Genomic DNA, 17,862 nt, shown 5'->3' with positions numbered 1-17,862 from the left:
TTGCTGAGATATCATGTCGGCATTAGAGACATGATAGGATGTCAGCTTCTGGGATTGGCCCGGTCAGTGTTTGCCTCCCTGTACAAATACTTACGGCGGCATGTATGATAAAATGTATGTCATGTGTATGAATTGAATGGTGGGCTCTCGGTTTTGGAGAAGATTAGGCATGGCCTCAATATGACTTGTGGCCCAGCTCTCCGCCTGACGAGTTCACTGCTTGCCTCCCTCAGGGTTGCGATGAATCAAGGCCGACATTATTCATCAAACAAATCGCTTTGGCGATGTTGCGAATTTAATGGGATCTCTTCAAGATTCCAGAACAACAACAGGAAATCTTCAATATCTCACCCAAGTCGCTTGTGTTTCACTATCGTTCATTGTCCATGATCGAAATCCCTTCATGGAAGCAGGGAGCGTGTTGGGCAACCTCACACGTATCGCACAAAGAAATTACAACGATCAGATGAATAGATACGAATCTATCATGAATGATTACTTGGGGAAACAAGGGCTTTGGCCATATTCGACATGATGCTCCTCCATCCATCTACCTTCCTCCGAATTAAAGTCATGTCCCAGAGTCAACCATTACACCGCCCTTCCAAGAAATTCGTGTCAAATCGTGTCAATGATACAGAGCAAATTCTCTGACAGGTGCTCGCCATATCCCGTCAATACACCGCATGTCGCAATCGAACATTCATTAGTTCACAGCCCCCTAGACAACGGCATCATCGATGCGATCAAACGTGTTGGTTCGCGACCACTGGAACACACCCCGACGCACAGCATCGGCGACAGCCTCCTCCTTCATGAGATAGGTGGGCGCATGTGTGCGGCAAGCGGCAGCGTCGCAAGTGTTGTCGGACCACCCAACGCGGAAGTCGTCTCCCCACCAGACTCGAAGCTCCTGGGAGACCCGAAGAGTAATCAGAACGGAGGAGAGATCGGTGTAGCCATCCAGGTCGATTTGGGTCAGCTCGTAGCCGCCCTCAGAGAAGGTAGGACAGGCAGGGACTTGCTTGATCTCAGACCAGGCAATGGATTCTTCGCTCGAGGAAGTGTCGTTCCAGCGGTAAGCCGAGATCTCGAATTCGCACCACTTCTCATTGCCTTGAGCGTCGCAGCCAAGGCTCGCACCAAAGAAGTTAAATCGGAAACAAGGGCTAGGGGCATGAGGTCCCATACCAATCTGAGCGACGTCTCCGGAGCCGGTGGTTGTGGCGTTGGACAGGGCAGGTGGAACAAACTCCACGAGCTGGCCGCCAGAGGAAGGAATGTAGGGTTGGGGCTGTTCTGAAGTTGGGGGCGCGATCAAGAAGCCTGAAGAAAACCAGATGTTCTCTTGAGGGTTGAAAAGGGGTCCAGCCTTGGAGTTGTCGAACTAGATCGAGTCAGCGATGCATGTAGTAGGGGCAAGGGTTAGACTTACATCAATGGTGGTGTTTCCAATGCTCAAACCGGTTGCGCAGATAGAGGTTGAACTGACGTCAGAGCTTGCAGTGGAAGTTGAGCCAGGCGAAACCTCTGAGGCGGTCGAGTTGGACCAGACTGATGCTTCCTGGCGGCGAATGTGTCTCTTCCCCACAGTGATTGTGGCAAGTGTGGTGAGGGGGAAGTTGAGAGTGTAAGAAGTGGTCTTCTCCACGAAGACATTGGTCCATGTACTGGTCTGTAGAGTAACAGGGGGCGACGACAAAGGCCAGAGGGTGAACTCGCTGGGGGCGGGACTGCCCAACGTGTTGTAAGGAGCTAGAGGATCAGATCCACCACTCGAGAAAACAGGGCCACCAGTGGAATCAACAACAGAGGTAACAGTCCAAGTTAGTGTACCTGTGACGGTGCCAGTAACAGAATCACCTTGAGCATCGGCACTGCTATCGGCGACGAGACCAGACATGGACTGATCAGAAATGATGGCGCCGTAGCTGTCAATACTGGGGCTGCCTGTGACGAGGGGACCCAAGTCGACAGAAGTGACAACAGGTCCAAAGGGGGGCAGTGATGAAACGCCTGAAATAGCTCCTTGCGGGGCACTTGTTGATACGCCAAGAGCAGATGAATCGCCAAAGATGACTGTCTGGACAGTCAAAGTGGGCTTCCCATCGGGTCCGATGATGATAGCCGTAGTGAGTGAGGCAAACGTTCCAGCAGAGTCATCAGAAGAATCAGGCTGGGGAACACCAGTCGCAGAGGGCAGCCCAGGGTTGGTTCCAGTGGGCTCCGTTCCAGTAGGGATTACCAGAGTCGAGTCGATGATAGTTGGAAGACCGTCGGTTCCCAAGACAGTGTAGGTGATGCAGGTAGTGATGCCAGCTTGACCGTTGGGGTTGCTCCCAGATGGAAGGCCTGGAGAGGCAGTGATCTGGCCGGGAACACCTGTGGGCAAGCCTGATGGAAAATCATCGGAGACGAAAGAAGGGTTACCAGGAACTCCTGAAGGCAAGCCAGATGAAAAGGCGTCTGAGGTAGGGGCAGGGTTTCCTGGTTGCGTGTCAATGGCCCCGGGGATTACCCAAGTCGAGTCAACTACTGTTGGAAGGCCATCTGGTCCAATCATGGTGTAACTGGTGCAAGTCGTGATGCCTCCACCTGTGACAACCCCGGAACCAGCAGGCCCAGATGAGGAGACGCCGGGAAGACCGCTGGCTTGGCCGTTGGCAGATGAAGTGATGTCGTTTGGAAGTGCGTCCGAAGCTTCAGAAGGAGCCTCAGGGTTACCAATGACGGCAGATCCGGTGACCAAAGGTCCAGGTATGACCAAGGTAGAGACGACAACGGTCGGGATTCCGTCAGAACCAATGACTGTGAAAGTGGCGTGTGTAGTGATAGGAGTTGCACCATCCAAGTCAGGTCCAGTGGGAAGACCAGTGGGGAGACGGGTTGGGAGACCAGTTGGGAGACCAGTTGGGATACCTGCAGGGCCAGCAGTTGGGAAACCGGGGAGAGAGGCTCCTGTAGAGATCGGACCAGGCATTCCTGCAGAGTCTCTAGAGCTAGGGGTGCCGGCGGGAACAACCCAAGTGGAGTGAACTACAGTTGGAAGGCCATCAGTGCCAATGAGTGTGAAGCTTGTGCAAGTTGTTGCGACCAAACTGCCTGAATCATCCTGAGGAGATCCAGGGACAGGGAATGAGCCGGTAGGAATGCTGCCAACATCGAAGGGAATGCCTGAAAGAGATCCCTGTGGAAGACCAGAAACTGGAAGTTGCGAAGAAGCTTCAGCGACAGGGCCAGTGGAAGGGATCACCCAGGTGGATTCGACAACGGTTGGAAGGCCATCAGCGCCAGTAGTGGTAAAGGTTGTGCAAGTTGTGACGCCTGATCTAGATCCATCACCGGGGAGGGGGGCGCCTGGAGCACCTGGAGCAGGGAATGGAATGCCACTGGGGAGGACTTGATCACTACCCTGAGATCCAGAGCCACCTGGGATACCAGGCGCAGAAGGGAGAGGGAGTGGGACGGCAGAGATGCCACTGGGGAGACCTTGGCCTTGTGGAAAGCCTGTGAACGAAGGAGGCTGGGCTTGACCAGGAGCTGTGCCATCGCCGCCGCGGACAACAGTGGGTAGTCCATCCTGCCCGGTGACGGTGAGCCAAGGAGTGGAAGGCTGAGGCGAACCAGGAGCATTGATAACAGTGGGACGTCCATCTTGTCCGATGACAGTAAGCCAGGGTGTTGAGGGCTGAGGCTGTCCTGGAGCGGTAGCTTGGCCACCACTGATCACAGTAGGCAGTCCATTCTGACCAGTGATTGTAAGCCAGGGGGTAGAAGGCTGGTTTGGGCCTGGGGAATCGATCACGGTGGGAAGTCCATCTTGTCCAGTGACGGTGAGCCAAGGTGTATGAGGTTCGGCTTGGCCTGGGATAGTCTCATCTCCGCTGCTGACCACAGTTGGTAGTCCGTCCTGGCCCGTAACGGTAACCCAAGGTGTAGATGGTCGAGCTTGGTCTGTAGGGGTGCCGTGTCCGCCACTGATCACGGTAGGCAGTCCGTCTTGCCCAGTGATAGTGAGCCATGGTGCATGAGTTTCACTCTGACCAGGGACAGTGTCATCTCCTCCAGTGATCACGGTCGGGAGTCCGTCCTGGCCTGTGATGGTGAGCCAAGGGGTAGAAGGCTGAGGTGAGCCGGGAGCATTGATAACAGTGGGCAGTCCATCTTGTCCTGTGATAGTGATCCAAGGTGATCTGGGTTGACCAGCATTATCGCCGCCACCAACTGTTGTGAGCCATGGGGAGCTGCCGCCTGGGCCTTGTGGGCCGGCTTGGGTGGTGACGGGAAGGCTGTCGCTTGCTTCCTGAACAGGGCCTTGGGAGGGGTTTTGTTGTTGGCTTCCAGGGAAACCTCCAGGGCCTGAAGGTTCGGGTATCTGGAAAGTAGTAGGCACAGGTCCCAGTGTATTAGAGTCAGGCCAGCTGGAGAAGTCTCCAGAAGAACCGCCGGGGGCAGGCTCGGAGTACTTGGGAGCGGGGTTGGAGCCAGGGAAGGGGGAAGAGAAGGGTGAGTGTGTGCCATCGTTCGAGTTGCTGCCAACACCAGAGTCGACAGCATCGTTGGCGCTATTGCCCAAACCCGAATCAGTGCCATCGTCAGAGCTGTTGCCAAGATCACCAGAATCGGCACCATCATTGGAGCCACCGAGACCCGAGTCAGAGCCGTGGTCAGAGCCAACGTCGCCACCTGAGCCAGTGCCAGTGTTGGGGTTGATGTTGCCAGCGTCGCCGCCAGGAGCACTGCCGTCGCCAGAGCCAGGAGTGTTGCTATCGCCGGATCCGGGAGCATCTTCATTGCCAGAGCCAGGACCAGTGCCAACTTCAGGGCCAGAGCCAGGACCCCAGAGATCAACAGTCAGGGTTGTGAAAGGGGAGACAACTGGGCTCACACCTATGGGGGAGAACCGAGGAGGCTTTGTGGGGAAGGGCGCTGGGACACCAGTCTGTTGAGGACCAGAACGACCAGGAGCAGGAAAGCCAGATTCACCATGAGGACCCGTGGGGATAACAGTAACAACAACAGTCTTGGTGGTCAAGGGGCAAGTAGGAAGGCTCGATGCACCAATGACAGGAGAACCGGGGGCGTTGGGGGCGTTCTGGGGAAGATGAGGAATGCCGTTGGGAGATCCGGGGGGGAAGACCACAGAGCTAGCGCCAGGAACACCACCAGGGACACCACCAGGGACACCACCAGGGACACCACCAGGAACGACTACAGGGCCGGTGCCGGGGACATTGGCAGGAAAACCGCCAGGAAAGCTGCCGGGAGCGGAGCCAGGTCCGGATCCAGGAAAGGTACCAGGAGCACCACCTGGGATGTTGGGAGGAAGACCTCCGGGGGCAGTGGGAGGGAAGTTTGGATCATGTCCGCCAGGGAAGGAGCCAGGAAACTCTGGAGCGTTGCCGGGAAAGGGCGCGCTGCCTGGAGCTCCGTTGGGATTGCCAGGAGGAATGCCACCAGATCCGTCTCCTGGGCTGCCACCAGGGCTGCCGTTGGGAGCAGTTCTGTCTGAAGTCAGTGGTGATTGATGGAGAGGGGGGCTGTTTGACTTACGCGTAGTCGACCGTCTGAGCGCCAGAATGGCCCAGGAGGCCAGAGGCCAAGATGAGCCCGAGAGATGCGGAGATGCGCATCGTGGGCGAGGTGCTTCAGCGAGATGCGAGTTTGCAAAGGGATGAAGGATGCGGATGAAGATCGGTGGTGAAGAATGAAGGGCAGTCAAGTGACAACTAGCACGTGAAGAAGTGAGGCAACGAAGACGAGATGGCCTCGAAAAAGGATGAAGGGAATGAGAGGACGAGAAGGTGAGTGCTTCTCGAGGGAGAGGATGGTCGAGGATGAAGAGAGAAGATGGCGAAGAGAAGAGAGGATGAAGAGGAGAAGAAAAGATTTGTGGGCGAGCTGTGGGAGGAGGAGGTTATATGCCCTGCTCAGTCGAGGAAGGAGAGTTCCTCCCCTCTCAACGCACCCGGCTGGACAGCGTGACGCGTCGAAGCGTGGGACGCGAGAGCGACTGCGCAGTTGAGGAAGGCATGAAGGGAAGGAGCACAGCGCACTGGCAGTCAACTGGCAGCCATCGCCGATCGGCAGTGCGCAAAATCAAGAGCAGGCGGATAACGAGAACATCAGGAGATTGGTTAGTGATTGATTACTGCAATGATTATTATTCCTACTTGTTGGAATCACTGTATCCCTTTAACACACCCTTTCATCGACTGTTATCAATACCATGGCCGGCAGTCGACTGAGGCTCTGCTGCAGTCATGGCCAGGGGCGCTCGGAACGTGCCGAAGCATTCGAGCCCGCTCCTTCCCTCTCCTGGGGCGAAACCTCTGCCTTCAGCATGCTGCGCTGCACAGATCACCCAACACATGCGCGCTCCTTCCTTGACAGATGAAGAGGCACCTCTTTGGCGTCCCAACAGATCAGACGCGTGCCACGGCTGGTTTCAGCTCCGTTGCCGAATTACCCGTCTGAGGAAGGTGCCTCCCCCCTCAGCTGGCTGGGTCGACCAGGCTCGCGATCGAAGTTGGTGAGAGTGGACAGAGGCGGGACAGAGGCGAAAGAGTACAGAGGTGACAGCATGATGATGATGCCAGAGTCCGTTTGTGATTGATGATTCTCCGCGTAAGGTCGAGTTGTGATGGAGTCTTGATCTTGATCACTGTATTAACTGTCTCCAGCGAATTATACAAGATCGTCCGTGTAGGGAGGCGGCGCCGATGAATCAGTATCCTCCCGTCTCACAGGACCATTATCAGCAGGTCTCCTGTCCTCATCCTCAATTCGTGCCGCCCACATAGCAGCTCCAGACGTAGTCGTCAGGAGGAAGAAAAGCGACAGGATTGGGATCAACTCAAGGATCATGGCCACGGTGCCGAACCAGATGTACTCCCAAGCGCGATCCCTCAGCGCCTTCTTCTGCTCAACCTTGGAGTAGCCCTTGATCTGGAACCAGCGGTAGTGGGCGAGCTTGCCCAGTCTCGTGCCTGTGATGATGATGAAGGCAGGAGTGCCGACAAAGGGGACGAGGTTGAGGGGCAGGAAGACGATGAGCTCGACGATTTGGATGATGCTCCATGGCGTGTAGATGGCGGGGCTTGTGGGCTTTCCGAGCATTCTGACTGCGGTGGGCGCATCCACGAAGAGGATTCGCTGGGGTGCGACAAGATCCTTGTACGACAGCTTGATGAGGGTCGCCTGGGGCGTGTTAGAATGGGCAAGCAATAGCGATTGGGAAGGACTTACATCAAAGACATCAACTCGGCATTCATCCACAAAGAAACCCTCGAATAGACCCTGAATGATGATTAAACCCTCGCCCAGAACCAGTACGACAGCGTTGATCCATGCTCCCCAGCCATGGAAGATGGCCAAGAAAGCATACTGGGGCAAAAAGGTGAACGTGAAGAGAAGGAGGTAAACCAGGAACGAAATTATCGACAATGGAAAGATTCTGCCGACAAGAAGCGGCCAGAACTCCTGATTGCGACAGAAGAACCAGATGCCACGGAGAGGGTAAGACGCGGCAACACCGGCTCGCTTGAGATAGGTCAAAGGTCGGTGCACCGGACGAGACAGGGCCTCAATCCGAGCCGAGTAGAGGCTCTCGGAGGAGCCGTTGGGAGGCATTTTGGGTTCACCTAGTCGCTACGCTGAGAAGGACACTACTGATGAAGGCATCACCAGTTGGGCTTACTGACGCCGCGAGTCTGACAGTTGTTGTTGATGAATGACGTAACTGGGCGGAAAATTTGCCTGGCCGATCCGACGGCACGTGTGCGACAGTGCAGTTTCGCGCGCGTTTCCGTGTCTTACCGTGCAAGAGGGAAAAGAAGTTGACAAAGTTCGTGATCTCGCTAATGAGTAAAAAGAAACTAATCATTGAGTTAGGAACGTCAAAAAGCAAAAAGAAAAGAGCCAAATGTTCTCAATCATTTATAGGAAAAGCCCGATGCGGGGGTCGAACCCGCAACCTTGAGATCGCGTACTCAATACCACTTTGTGGTAGTCTAAGAGTCTCACGCTCTACCGATTGAGCTAACCGGGCGTGGCTCTGATTGGTGGCTTCGAAAGTCGCAGAACGCCTACTGGAAGTCAGGGAGAGCGACAGTCGCCGTGGTGGCTGACGGTGAAGTCTCCAGCTGGAGATGCTGCTCTTTCGCAAGGATGTTACTGGTAGAACTAGGTCTACTGATTCTCATTCGTTCTCACAGCTCCAACCGGCTCGTCGATGCCGATATCTGCGGGGTTGCGTGGTGTACGCCCTTGGGATGTCAAGAGTGACGAAATGGCTCAGGAGATCGCCCTGGCCTTTATCAACTCAGACGACTTCTCATTTTACAAACTCGCTACCTCCACCAGTTTCTACAGTTTTTCTGAGATCAAGAATTAGCCAAAGTAAGGATATCACCGCCAAGAGACCTTAGCTCGAATACTAACGGATCCAGCACACCATGAATGTCTCTTGTCAGTGCGGCGCTATTCAGATGACGGCTTCGCGCCCCGAGCCCATCGACGTCTACTGCTGCCACTGCCTCGAATGTCAGAAGCAGTCCGCTTCGGCTTTTGGCACGTCAGCCATCTTCCCTGCCGAAGGCATGTGGCCGCTCCCCGACGAGGTCCGGTCCCGCCTCGGCCTCTGGACACGCCCCGCCGATTCGGGCAACACGGTCGAGTGTTACTTTTGCAAGAATTGCGGTGTGAGGGTTATCCATCGGAGCATCTTGCCTGATGGTAACCCCAAGCCCACGCTGAGTGTCAAGGGTGGGTTAGTGGAGGGGTTGAAGTGGGATGCGCCGAAGCATATTTTTACTCGGACTGCTCGAGTGCCTTTTCCTGAGGGAAGCGATCCTGGATCTCCAACGTCTCACCCAGGTATGAAGAAGGATTAGATGTTGGTCTGGACAGTGTTTTGTATGGAAGCGTGTTGGTGGAGTTGGGGTAGCGTGTTAGTAGAGTTGGCTGAGCGTGACAATGAAGACAATGTTCGTGTGATCTGCAAAATGAGATGTAGTCGAGATTGAATCAAGATTTGTCTCTCTTTAATGATCTTCCAAGATAAGAGATGCGAATCGACAAACAAGACCCTTGCTGACGGCCCGTGGTGGAGCCATCGGGATTGCGGCGCCCGTCGGAGCTATGACAACGCCATAAACCCGATCCCGTGGGGTCATTTCCGACCGAAATCCAGCATCGCCGCTCCGGGCCCCACAGCCGGGGTGACGATGCTCTCAGGTTTCGCTATTGTTAGGCAGAATGATTAGAATGCCTTCATCGAATGCTCAGCCTCATGGCCGATCCCAAGATCAATATATAAGGAGTTTACGGACTCCTTGATTGAACCTGAATCACACAACCAGCAAACAGCAAACAGCTTTTACATCACGCTCAATCGCCTTGATCAACGACTTCAACAACACCTAATTCAATCAGCTCGTCCATCAACATTCAATTAAGTTAGCCACAGATTTTTTTCATATTTAAGCACCGAAATGTCTGTCCGATCGCAAATGTTCCCCCCCTCTCCCACATTCACCGAGACTTCACTCCCGTCGCTCTCCTCCAGGGTATACATCGTCACAGGCGCGACATCCGGTGTCGGCCTTGAGCTGGCCAAGATTCTCTACTCGAGCTCCGCGACTGTCTATATCGCTGCACGTACTGCTTCCAGAATCGCATCAGCCATCCAATCAATCCGGTCAGAGTTTCCCGACTCGACCGGTCGCCTAGAGTCGCTATCCGTCGATCTATCCGACCTCAAGACCATTGGGCCCGCGGCATCACAGTTTCTAGGCAAAGAGCCTAGACTTGATGGTTTGGTGCTCAACGCCGGTGTCATGACTCCTCCTGAGGGTAGCAAGACACAGAGTGGACACGAACTACAGATGGGAACCAACTGCCTAGGTGGCTATCTACTCATGCGATCGCTCGAGGACATGCTAGTGAGCACCGCCAAGATTGCACAAAAGGGAACAATTCGAGTCGTTTGGCTTGCCAGCACGCTCCAGATTGGTACGCCAAAGGGTGGCATCATCTGGGATGAGAGCAACACCGCGCCCAAGGTGGTGAGCAACCAGATGGAGAACTACATGATGAGCAAGGTCGGCAACGTGTTTCTGGCACATGAGACAGCCAAGAGACTTGGAAGAGAAGGAGTTGTATCTGTGGTAAGTTTGTCTTGGTTCTATGATGATGCAAATGACTGACAGTGGCAGTCGGTCAACCCAGGGTTTATGAAGACGGAACTCCAGCGCCATATGCCAGGGCCAGTCTCGTTCATGATGGTAAGCATTTTCCCCATTTACACGGGAATAAACTAACATGTACCAGGGTCTCGTCTTTAAAGGCGCCAAGTTCGGGGCGTACAGCGAATTGTTTGGGCTTCTGTCGCCTGACGTCACCAGCGACAGGAACGGGGCCTTTATTGTGCCCTGGGGACGATTCGGGTGTCTTCCCGAGGATATCAAGCAGGCAGTCAAGAGCAAGGAGCAGGGTGGAACGGGAACTTCTGAGATGTTTGTGGAGTGGTGCGAGAGGGAGACTCGGGGTTTCAGGTCGTAAGTGGTATTGTTTGTGAAATTGTAGCGAATCTCATCCGGGTATCATTAAGGTATCATAATCTAATTCTCAACGCCGTCCGATGAAAAGCCATGGGTCAATACTTTCGTGCAATCTGCGTGATTTCCATATCAACCACGACCGGGCGATGGTCTGAGATGAAGATGCCGTCATCATATCTCGTGTTGAGGACAGCAAACGACTTGAACCTGATGTCCATCGGATCCCTCACAAACATGTGGTCGAGCTCCATATCCTCCGACCCATCGATATTAAATCCCGTGTACGTCTTTTGATGGCCAAAGCGCTTGTTGGACGGCACCTCGTACTTGAGGTCGTAAAACTGGGTGGCCAAGAGGTTGTACGCCGGGCTGTCGGGTGTGGCGTTGAGATCGCCGGCGATGAAGACGGGAAGACTCTCGCGCTTGTGCGAAGACCAGCGGTCGGCCAGGTCGACGATTATTGCTGCTGAATGCTCTCGAGACTTTTTGCCCTCCCAGTCGAAGTGAGTGCACATGTAGACGACGCGAGCGCCCGTGTGAATGTGACGGAAGCGACCGACAGTAACGATGCGGGGAAGCTCAGCATCCCATCCTATTGAGCCAGCCTTGTCGGGTGTCCTACTGAGCCAATATGTCTTTGTCTGCTCCAGATTCCAGATAGAGCGACGATAAAAGATGGGCGACAGTTCGCCCTTTTTGGCGCCATCCCAGCGACCGCCGCCTGTCAAGGCCCAATCATCGCCAAAGTCGTCCATAAGATCCATGGCCTGAGGGTATGTCACCTCCTGCATGCAAACCAGAGAGTCTGGTCGTCCGGCGAGTTCGTAGTTGAGCTGGGCCGCCATGAGCGGTCGGCGAATAGGCCACAGCTCCTCTCCATCTTCGGCCTTGCTGGGCTTGACGTTGTATCGGATGTTGTAAGTCATGAGGCGTAAATTAATGGTGCGCTGATAGGGAACAGCGGCGACGCTGGCAGCAGCGCCGACGAGGAGCCAGAGAAGCTTCATGGTGAGGATTGTGTGTGGTGTGAGCGATGGCGGTGATGTGCCTTTGTGTGTTGGCGCAGACCGCGTTATATAGACACGGTCGGGATGACAGTCATGGTCTCTGTTTTGATGCTGCACAGAGAAAGGTTATTATTTTGCGGCGGGATTGCGTCTGCATTTACGTTAATTACGCCTGCATCTCCGCTGGCTCAAGGTTCCATCAGATCAGATGGTGGGACGAAAGGAATCGCCCCCCCCCCCAACACAAGGTTCCGGCCAATTACACGGCGACCTCAAACTGAAGCCTTGAGCTTCTTCTTCTCCTTGACCTGGTCCTCGGCACATCCTAACGAAACATGGTCTGGGCCAAATGCTGCCGCAATGGCTGGCCTATTCGGGTCTAGATGGCTTCTTAGAGCCCAGACTATTGGGCCAGTGTTTGGGTGTGCGTCGCCAGACACGTGTGAGGCTTGACGGCGTCTACGTAATGCAACACGAGTCCATCGGATGAAGCCTTTGATGCACTCATGACGGTTTTCGCGATGCCGAGTTCCAGGCTGACGTGCATACTTTATATGTATGTATGCATGTCTCGCAAAAACAACGCCCATCGATCACAACAATTCTTCTCGAAGCAGCAGCAATACGAGTTCACCTCGCAATTCAATAACCAACGCCAAGACTCTGCACATAGATTAAATCGACTTGATTGGTCCATTCCCGAGTTGAACCCGCCAAGAAATCACGGCACAGGCATCTTCTTCTCAACTAGTACTACTCTGAGGCACAGAGACACCAACCATCGGGTCGTCGCTCACAACAAGTCGCTCATCCTGTGACTTCAAAGGCGGACTGTTCAAAAGACAATCAGAATGAAGCTAAAGCCATGCGTAACGTTAAAGAAGTGCATGAGACCATCAGGAGCTACATCCAGGCCGCTCAAGCATATTGTCTTGAACGAGGTCTGCTAAAAGAAACAATCACGGCAACGACCGCAGTGAAGAGAATATGCGAAAAACGAATCATCCGCATGCAAACGGTAAAAATATTACACATATGCACAAAGAAACCGCCTCAAACTCTATCTACACAAAGTCAATGCAGTTACCCGCCTTGCCTAGCAACAGACTGTGAGGTACAATTGGAGCCCGCATATGAACACACTCCTCAGAAGACGGATAATGTAGATGCATCCCAAAAACGGCATCCTTTTATGTACAAGATCTATCAAAGCTCTCCTTCTGACTGGAAATATTGGCATCCCCAGCCACGAGTCCACCAAGACTGACACCATCCCCAAGGCCAAGGCCACAGCAATCTCAGGCGATAAACCTCAAGAAGTGAGCACATGACCTCTTCTTCACGCAGCACATTACATGCTCCAAATGCTTATCCCAAACTCCAAGAGTAGACCGTTCTAGAGTTTATATCGCTTCCACAATATCGCCGCAACACCACGCCAAGAATACAACGTCGTCACGACGGCCCGCGTCGCCGACACTCCCACCTCGGAACCGTCCATGTGGTAACACTGCTGGGACATAAAACCGACCTTAAGCCCCCCTCATCAAAGCCCATCTGATCCAGTCCCTCCAGTTCCGTCTACGGAGGCTACGTCTCCGCGCTTCGAAAACTTGATAAGTGCCTCCGCCGCCGAGGTTGAGCGCAACTCAAAATCACCAAGACACTTGGCAATTCAAGTGAGGTAACAGTCTTGTTAATTTACTATGCCGGAAACAGAATTGTTTACAAGGCAGATTGGTGCTTGTGTGAGTATCGTCATCGGTATTGCCAAAATGAGGCGTCCAGTCGGAGCACTGCTACCCTTTTGACAACACCCGTTCAGAGATGGCTGCGAATACTAACGCCTTGGCATCGATCTCTCCAAAATGCCAAGCTCACGGGACACTAGATTCGGCCAAGATCAGGGCTCCCGCCCGCTTCGAGTTCAGCCTCAACGGCGAATCCTCCGGAAATCCGCCCCCAACCATCAACCTCAGACCATGAGGCAGACATTGTCCACGGGTTCAATTCAACTCCAATCACCGATGCATGAACACCTCCTTCCGTAACGAGGACGGGTCCTTCTGCGAGTACCACGTTACGCCACAGTCAAACTTCCCCTCGACGACAGCCCTGCAGGGCAAATGTGACCCCCAAAGCCAAGTCGTGCAAGACGTCGATCCCGCCAGCTCTAGACCCCACGGTCAGGGGCCCCGCCCGGAGAGGATCTTCGGGGGACGGTCCGGGCATGTGGGCTTCACATGGTTGCGGGTGGGACTGACCGCGGATGGGATGCATCAGATGTTGTAGGTGCCATAACCAAGAGGCCTCAAGGTTCGTGTCATTCAAGCGGTGGAAGACCTTGTAAGTTTATGCCTGGAGAGTCACGCACGATTGACTACAGTTAATTTGGTGATGATATTTGCGAGTTCTTGGCCATATTTGCCAAACGAGTTTCTGGGCTAGAATCTAGAGTAGAGTGTATATACAGGATAATCACAGAAACAGGTATGAAAGTTCAACGGCCGTCAAGCATTAACAAACTATGTGTCCAAGTAGGGCAAGGCAAGGAACCAGATGATTCGGGGTATGAAGTTGAGGTGTGGGTGTAAGGTAAGGGGGTGTGGTGTGTATGACTTTTTGCGGATTGTTATGTTTTTGAGTATAGATGAACCTTGGATGGACTACCAAGTGCAGGCCTCCTCGATATATCGGACCACGGTTCCATGGCGAGCCAGAGCGGCGCAGGTATATCGGACATCGTCAACCATGGCCAGCGGCCCACAGGCCACGACAGTGGTTCCGCCGACAGCATGCTCCAGCTCCTCCTCAAGGATCTGTCTCACATTCATGCGCGAACCAACAGTGATGTGAGGCTCGATGTGGCCCCATTTCGTGTCCGTCACCTCGCCCACGCCCATCATCATGCTCTGGATCGAGTCCACCAGCCCGCGGCCCCGAATGCCCCAGTACAGCTTGGTCGTGCCCATGGGAGCGTACAGGGAGAGGGAGCTGTTGAGGGCCGGGAGAACGGCTGTGACACCGACACCACCGGCGATGCAGAGGATGTTGGGGTACTCGGGTGTGGGAGCAAAGTGACCGTCGTTGCCCTGGAGGTATGTCTTGCCCTCGTGGCCGTAGGTGCCCTCGATCAGAACAGGGATGCCAGCCTCGACACCACACTTCTTTGCCAGCAGCTTGGTGAGGCCAGAGTGAGGTCGCACAAAGAAGGTGATGCCATGCTGACCGTTTCGGGTGGCAATGGTACGGGTCCTCTGGACAATACCAGACTCCTTGGCAGCGGCGTCAGTGACGGACGTGGGAGACGACAGGGAGGGACCCTCGCTGTCAGAGTGGGAGGTGGAGTGCGGGTCGTTCCGAGGATGGCCAGGGTTGCAGCCGACGACGGAGAAGGGATGGTTCTCCCACATGCGCCAGGAGACAGTAGGGAAGTAGGCGTAGCAGTAGCCGTGGCAGTCAACACCAGGGACGTCGACGCGGATGTACTCGTCGTCAATGCGGGTGACGTAGGCCCTCTTGATTCCGTGCTTGCTAACACGGACGATGCGGAGGAAACGATCAAAACTCCAGATTGAGATGGCGATGTACAGCCAGATGTCGAAGCCGCCAGTTCCCTCGTACAGCTTCCAGATGTGGTACCACGAACCAACAATGGCCATGATGGCGAGGAAGATGTGCCCAATCAGGAACACCTCATATGCGATCTTCCGGAAGTGGTAGACGGACAGGGGGATGAGCAGACTGAAGGACAGGGTGCCGATGATGCCCCAGTACCAGTACGGCTGCTTGGACGCCAGGGAGTGGCTGCCGGCCTCAACCATGATGCGCAGCCACAGGAGGGAGTGCAGACAGACCTGGAGCGTGCAGATAGTGGCAACCCAGCGGTGGAGGAGGAGGAAAGTCGAGTGAGACCAGTTGGTCATCCACAGAAGAAGGCTGTTTCGGCCGCCATACAGGATAACAAGGGGGATGTTGGCAAAGGCGATGGCACCAGCTCGGTTACCCATGTGCCTCATGAGCTCATATCTACGGTCGGGGAAGATGGCGTTGGGAGAGTAGCGCGGGAAGCCAGCAAAGCAAGCGGCGAGGTTTATGCCGATGAGATACGTGATGAAGATCATCTGCCCGCGGGTGGGGATGAAGCCGAGGCCCAGGACTGGCACGCTGTGCTTGCGTCCCCAGGCCGGGGGGTCGATAAAGAATGCGTAGAAGCGGCTTCGAAGCTTCGCCGGGAAGGGGAGCAGACGGAGGAGAGAGAAGCCGACGGGCATGACGACTCCGGAGAGGAAGACGAGGAGACTAGAGAGTGCAAGTCAGATATCACCGTCGTATCATGGACAAGGGGGGGAGTTGAGCTTACCTGTACGTGGATTCGTTCTTGCCAACGGCCTTGTAACCCTTGACACCGTTCATGTTGGCTTCATACTCCTCGGGGCTAATCGAGATGGTGCGGTTAAAGACAGTCTCGATGGTTGCGTTCATCGGCTTCGGGGGCTTCTTGGGGTCGACGAGCTTGAGGGCGTCGGCGTACGAGTACCGCAGCACGACTCCGGGCTCTTCCTGCCCGTAGATCATGTCCGTCTCCCAGAACTTGAGGATCTTGTAGCTCTTGATGGTCTTGGGGCAGTACGAGTTGATGCACCAGGCGAAGGACGTCAGGTAAGAAGTGTCGTTGGCCATACAGGCAGCAGAGGGATACTGCTCGGCCTTTTCCTCGGGCGTCATGCCCGCGTACTCGGGGCAGTCGAGGTTTGAAGGCATGGCGTAGCGGCATCCCCAGCCGCAGGGGAGACTGAACGACTCCCTACCATAACCGTCGAGGAGCTCAGTTGCGGAGACGGCTGCGGGTAGAAGCAGCGCCGCCGCCGCGAGTGCATTGGAAAGCAACATGGTGGGTTGTGCTTCAGAACAAGTTTCCCTTATGTGAGACTTGTTGGACACTGGGATCAGGGGAGTTTTGAAGAGTCACACAAGGGGAAGCAAGAAACTCTAAACCGTAGAGGTTGTTGGTTCTGCTTCTCTGTGTGATATAAAGTATAAAGGAAGAGTAGAAGGAATGGAGAAGGAGAGAGAAGAAGGTTGATGATGTCGATGTCTCCTGAAGGAATCCCAACAAGAGGAAGACGACTAGTCTTTATACCAAGAGATGTGGACAAATGCCTCGATCCTGAGCGGTCGGAAGAAAGTCGAGAGAGAGAGGTAGCATCCACCCATCCCTCGATCCATCCCAAGAGCCATCTTGGTCCAGTTCACCTCTCCCCTCTTTTTTCCCTTCCGCACTATTTGGGGGGGCGTGGGTTGCGCCGTTCTTCCTCTCTAACCCCCGCCCAGGTCCGATCGTCAAAAAGGGAACCATCTATAATGGGTCGAAGGTTAATGGTCCTTCCCATCTTTTCTGCGTGGGACGGTTTACCAGGTCTTGACGTATGGGGGGGTCTGCAGGAAGGGCGGTCATCAGGGCTAGACACGAACGACTCCATTCGTAAACGTCCGGGCATGATATCCTCGCCACTGGGAGGTAAATGAGTCCATCAGATTAGTTTTCCCTGTCTCGTTTTTCTCCAATGCCTGCTCGAGCAAATACATCCCATACCTTTTACTATTGCCTTGTTTGGGGCCATGCTGCTTCAACAAGCGGGATCCCTACCATGTGAGCCATAAACTTGAACCCAATATGCAAAAAAGAATAAACACTGCACGGTTCTCTCCCACGCTCGATCCACAAGACGCCTTGTCCTGTCGTGTTCCCGAGTTCCGTCTTGAGTTCCGCACGCCGTGGCCTCAACACAACACAACACCAACAGTGAGTGAGTGCCCTGCTCGCCCAGGGTGGGAAGGGAAGTTTCTTTTCAGCTTTAACCTTAGATTACCAGATCCATGCCTTGTAGCAACAGAGCCCCCGGTGCCGGCGGGGTCCCACACTCGTTCTCTTCGGGGGGCGTGTGTATGCCTGTCCCGTCTGTCTTTCTTACTCAAGAACATCGACCGTTCCAACACTTGAGGATCAGCCACAGACCGGCAACTCGGCTTCGTCCCTGCGGAGGACTGGGTCCCTTTTTTCAGCCTCGTCTAGGTTACTACTGCTTTTGCCAAGACGGGTTATCAGATGGAGACTTGTGTGTCCCCATTCTCAAACGCATCCCGCAAACGCCGAGAAATCAACGGTCGATGAAAGTCTCTTTTTGCCCAGGGTCCAGCCCGGCACTGACACCCTCGTCGTCAACTCCACCGGCAGGCACTCTCGATTTCTTCCCGAAGCGTACATCTCGTAGTCGCAGCAGGGTTCCAGG

General features: G+C 54.5%; 5 protein-coding genes and 1 pseudogene across 6 annotated transcripts, besides 1 other annotated feature; 2 read left to right on the top strand and 4 right to left on the bottom strand.

Annotated features, from left to right (window-relative positions):
- Positions 1 to 721: 721 nt before the first annotated feature.
- Positions 722 to 5,633, bottom strand: NCS54_00504900 (Hypothetical protein; the record flags this gene model as incomplete). The annotated part of the gene is made up of 3 exons (XM_053150565.1): positions 722 to 1,387; positions 1,436 to 5,504; positions 5,554 to 5,633. The coding sequence occupies 3 exons, from the start codon at positions 5,631 to 5,633 to the stop codon at positions 722 to 724; spliced, it is 4,815 nt and encodes a 1,604-aa protein (XP_053006540.1).
- A 1,054-nt stretch (positions 5,634 to 6,687) lies between these two features.
- On the bottom strand, positions 6,688 to 7,641 carry NCS54_00504800 (annotated as a pseudogene). The gene is made up of 2 exons: positions 7,249 to 7,641; positions 6,688 to 7,200 (listed from the first exon to the last, which is right to left on the bottom strand).
- Positions 6,688 to 7,641: a sequence feature.
- An 815-nt stretch (positions 7,642 to 8,456) lies between these two features.
- NCS54_00504700 (CENP-V/GFA domain-containing protein) lies at positions 8,457 to 8,894 on the top strand (the record flags this gene model as incomplete). The annotated part of the gene is made up of 1 exon (XM_053150564.1): positions 8,457 to 8,894. One exon carries the CDS (start codon positions 8,457 to 8,459, stop codon positions 8,892 to 8,894), a length of 438 nt encoding a protein of 145 aa, XP_053006539.1.
- A 600-nt stretch (positions 8,895 to 9,494) lies between these two features.
- Positions 9,495 to 10,563, top strand: NCS54_00504600 (Hypothetical protein; the record flags this gene model as incomplete). The annotated part of the gene is made up of 3 exons (XM_053150563.1): positions 9,495 to 10,169; positions 10,218 to 10,286; positions 10,333 to 10,563. The coding sequence occupies 3 exons, from the start codon at positions 9,495 to 9,497 to the stop codon at positions 10,561 to 10,563; spliced, it is 975 nt and encodes a 324-aa protein (XP_053006538.1).
- A 94-nt stretch (positions 10,564 to 10,657) lies between these two features.
- On the bottom strand, positions 10,658 to 11,569 carry NCS54_00504500 (Endo/exonuclease/phosphatase domain-containing protein; the record flags this gene model as incomplete). The annotated part of the gene is made up of 1 exon (XM_053150562.1): positions 10,658 to 11,569. The coding sequence occupies one exon, from the start codon at positions 11,567 to 11,569 to the stop codon at positions 10,658 to 10,660; it is 912 nt and encodes a 303-aa protein (XP_053006537.1).
- Positions 11,570 to 14,235: 2,666 nt separating this feature from the next.
- On the bottom strand, positions 14,236 to 16,462 carry NCS54_00504400 (Ferric oxidoreductase domain-containing protein; the record flags this gene model as incomplete). Its single annotated transcript, XM_053150561.1, has 2 exons — positions 14,236 to 15,871; positions 15,933 to 16,462. The coding sequence occupies 2 exons, from the start codon at positions 16,460 to 16,462 to the stop codon at positions 14,236 to 14,238; spliced, it is 2,166 nt and encodes a 721-aa protein (XP_053006536.1).
- Positions 16,463 to 17,862: the final 1,400 nt, after the last annotated feature.

Source organism: Fusarium falciforme, chromosome 4 (genome assembly GCF_026873545.1).
Source record: "Fusarium falciforme chromosome 4, complete sequence".
In the NCBI taxonomy this organism is placed as follows: domain Eukaryota; kingdom Fungi; phylum Ascomycota; class Sordariomycetes; order Hypocreales; family Nectriaceae; genus Fusarium; species Fusarium falciforme.
Note: the sequence above shows the minus strand (reverse complement) of the source record. Positions and strands in the feature narration are given on the sequence as shown.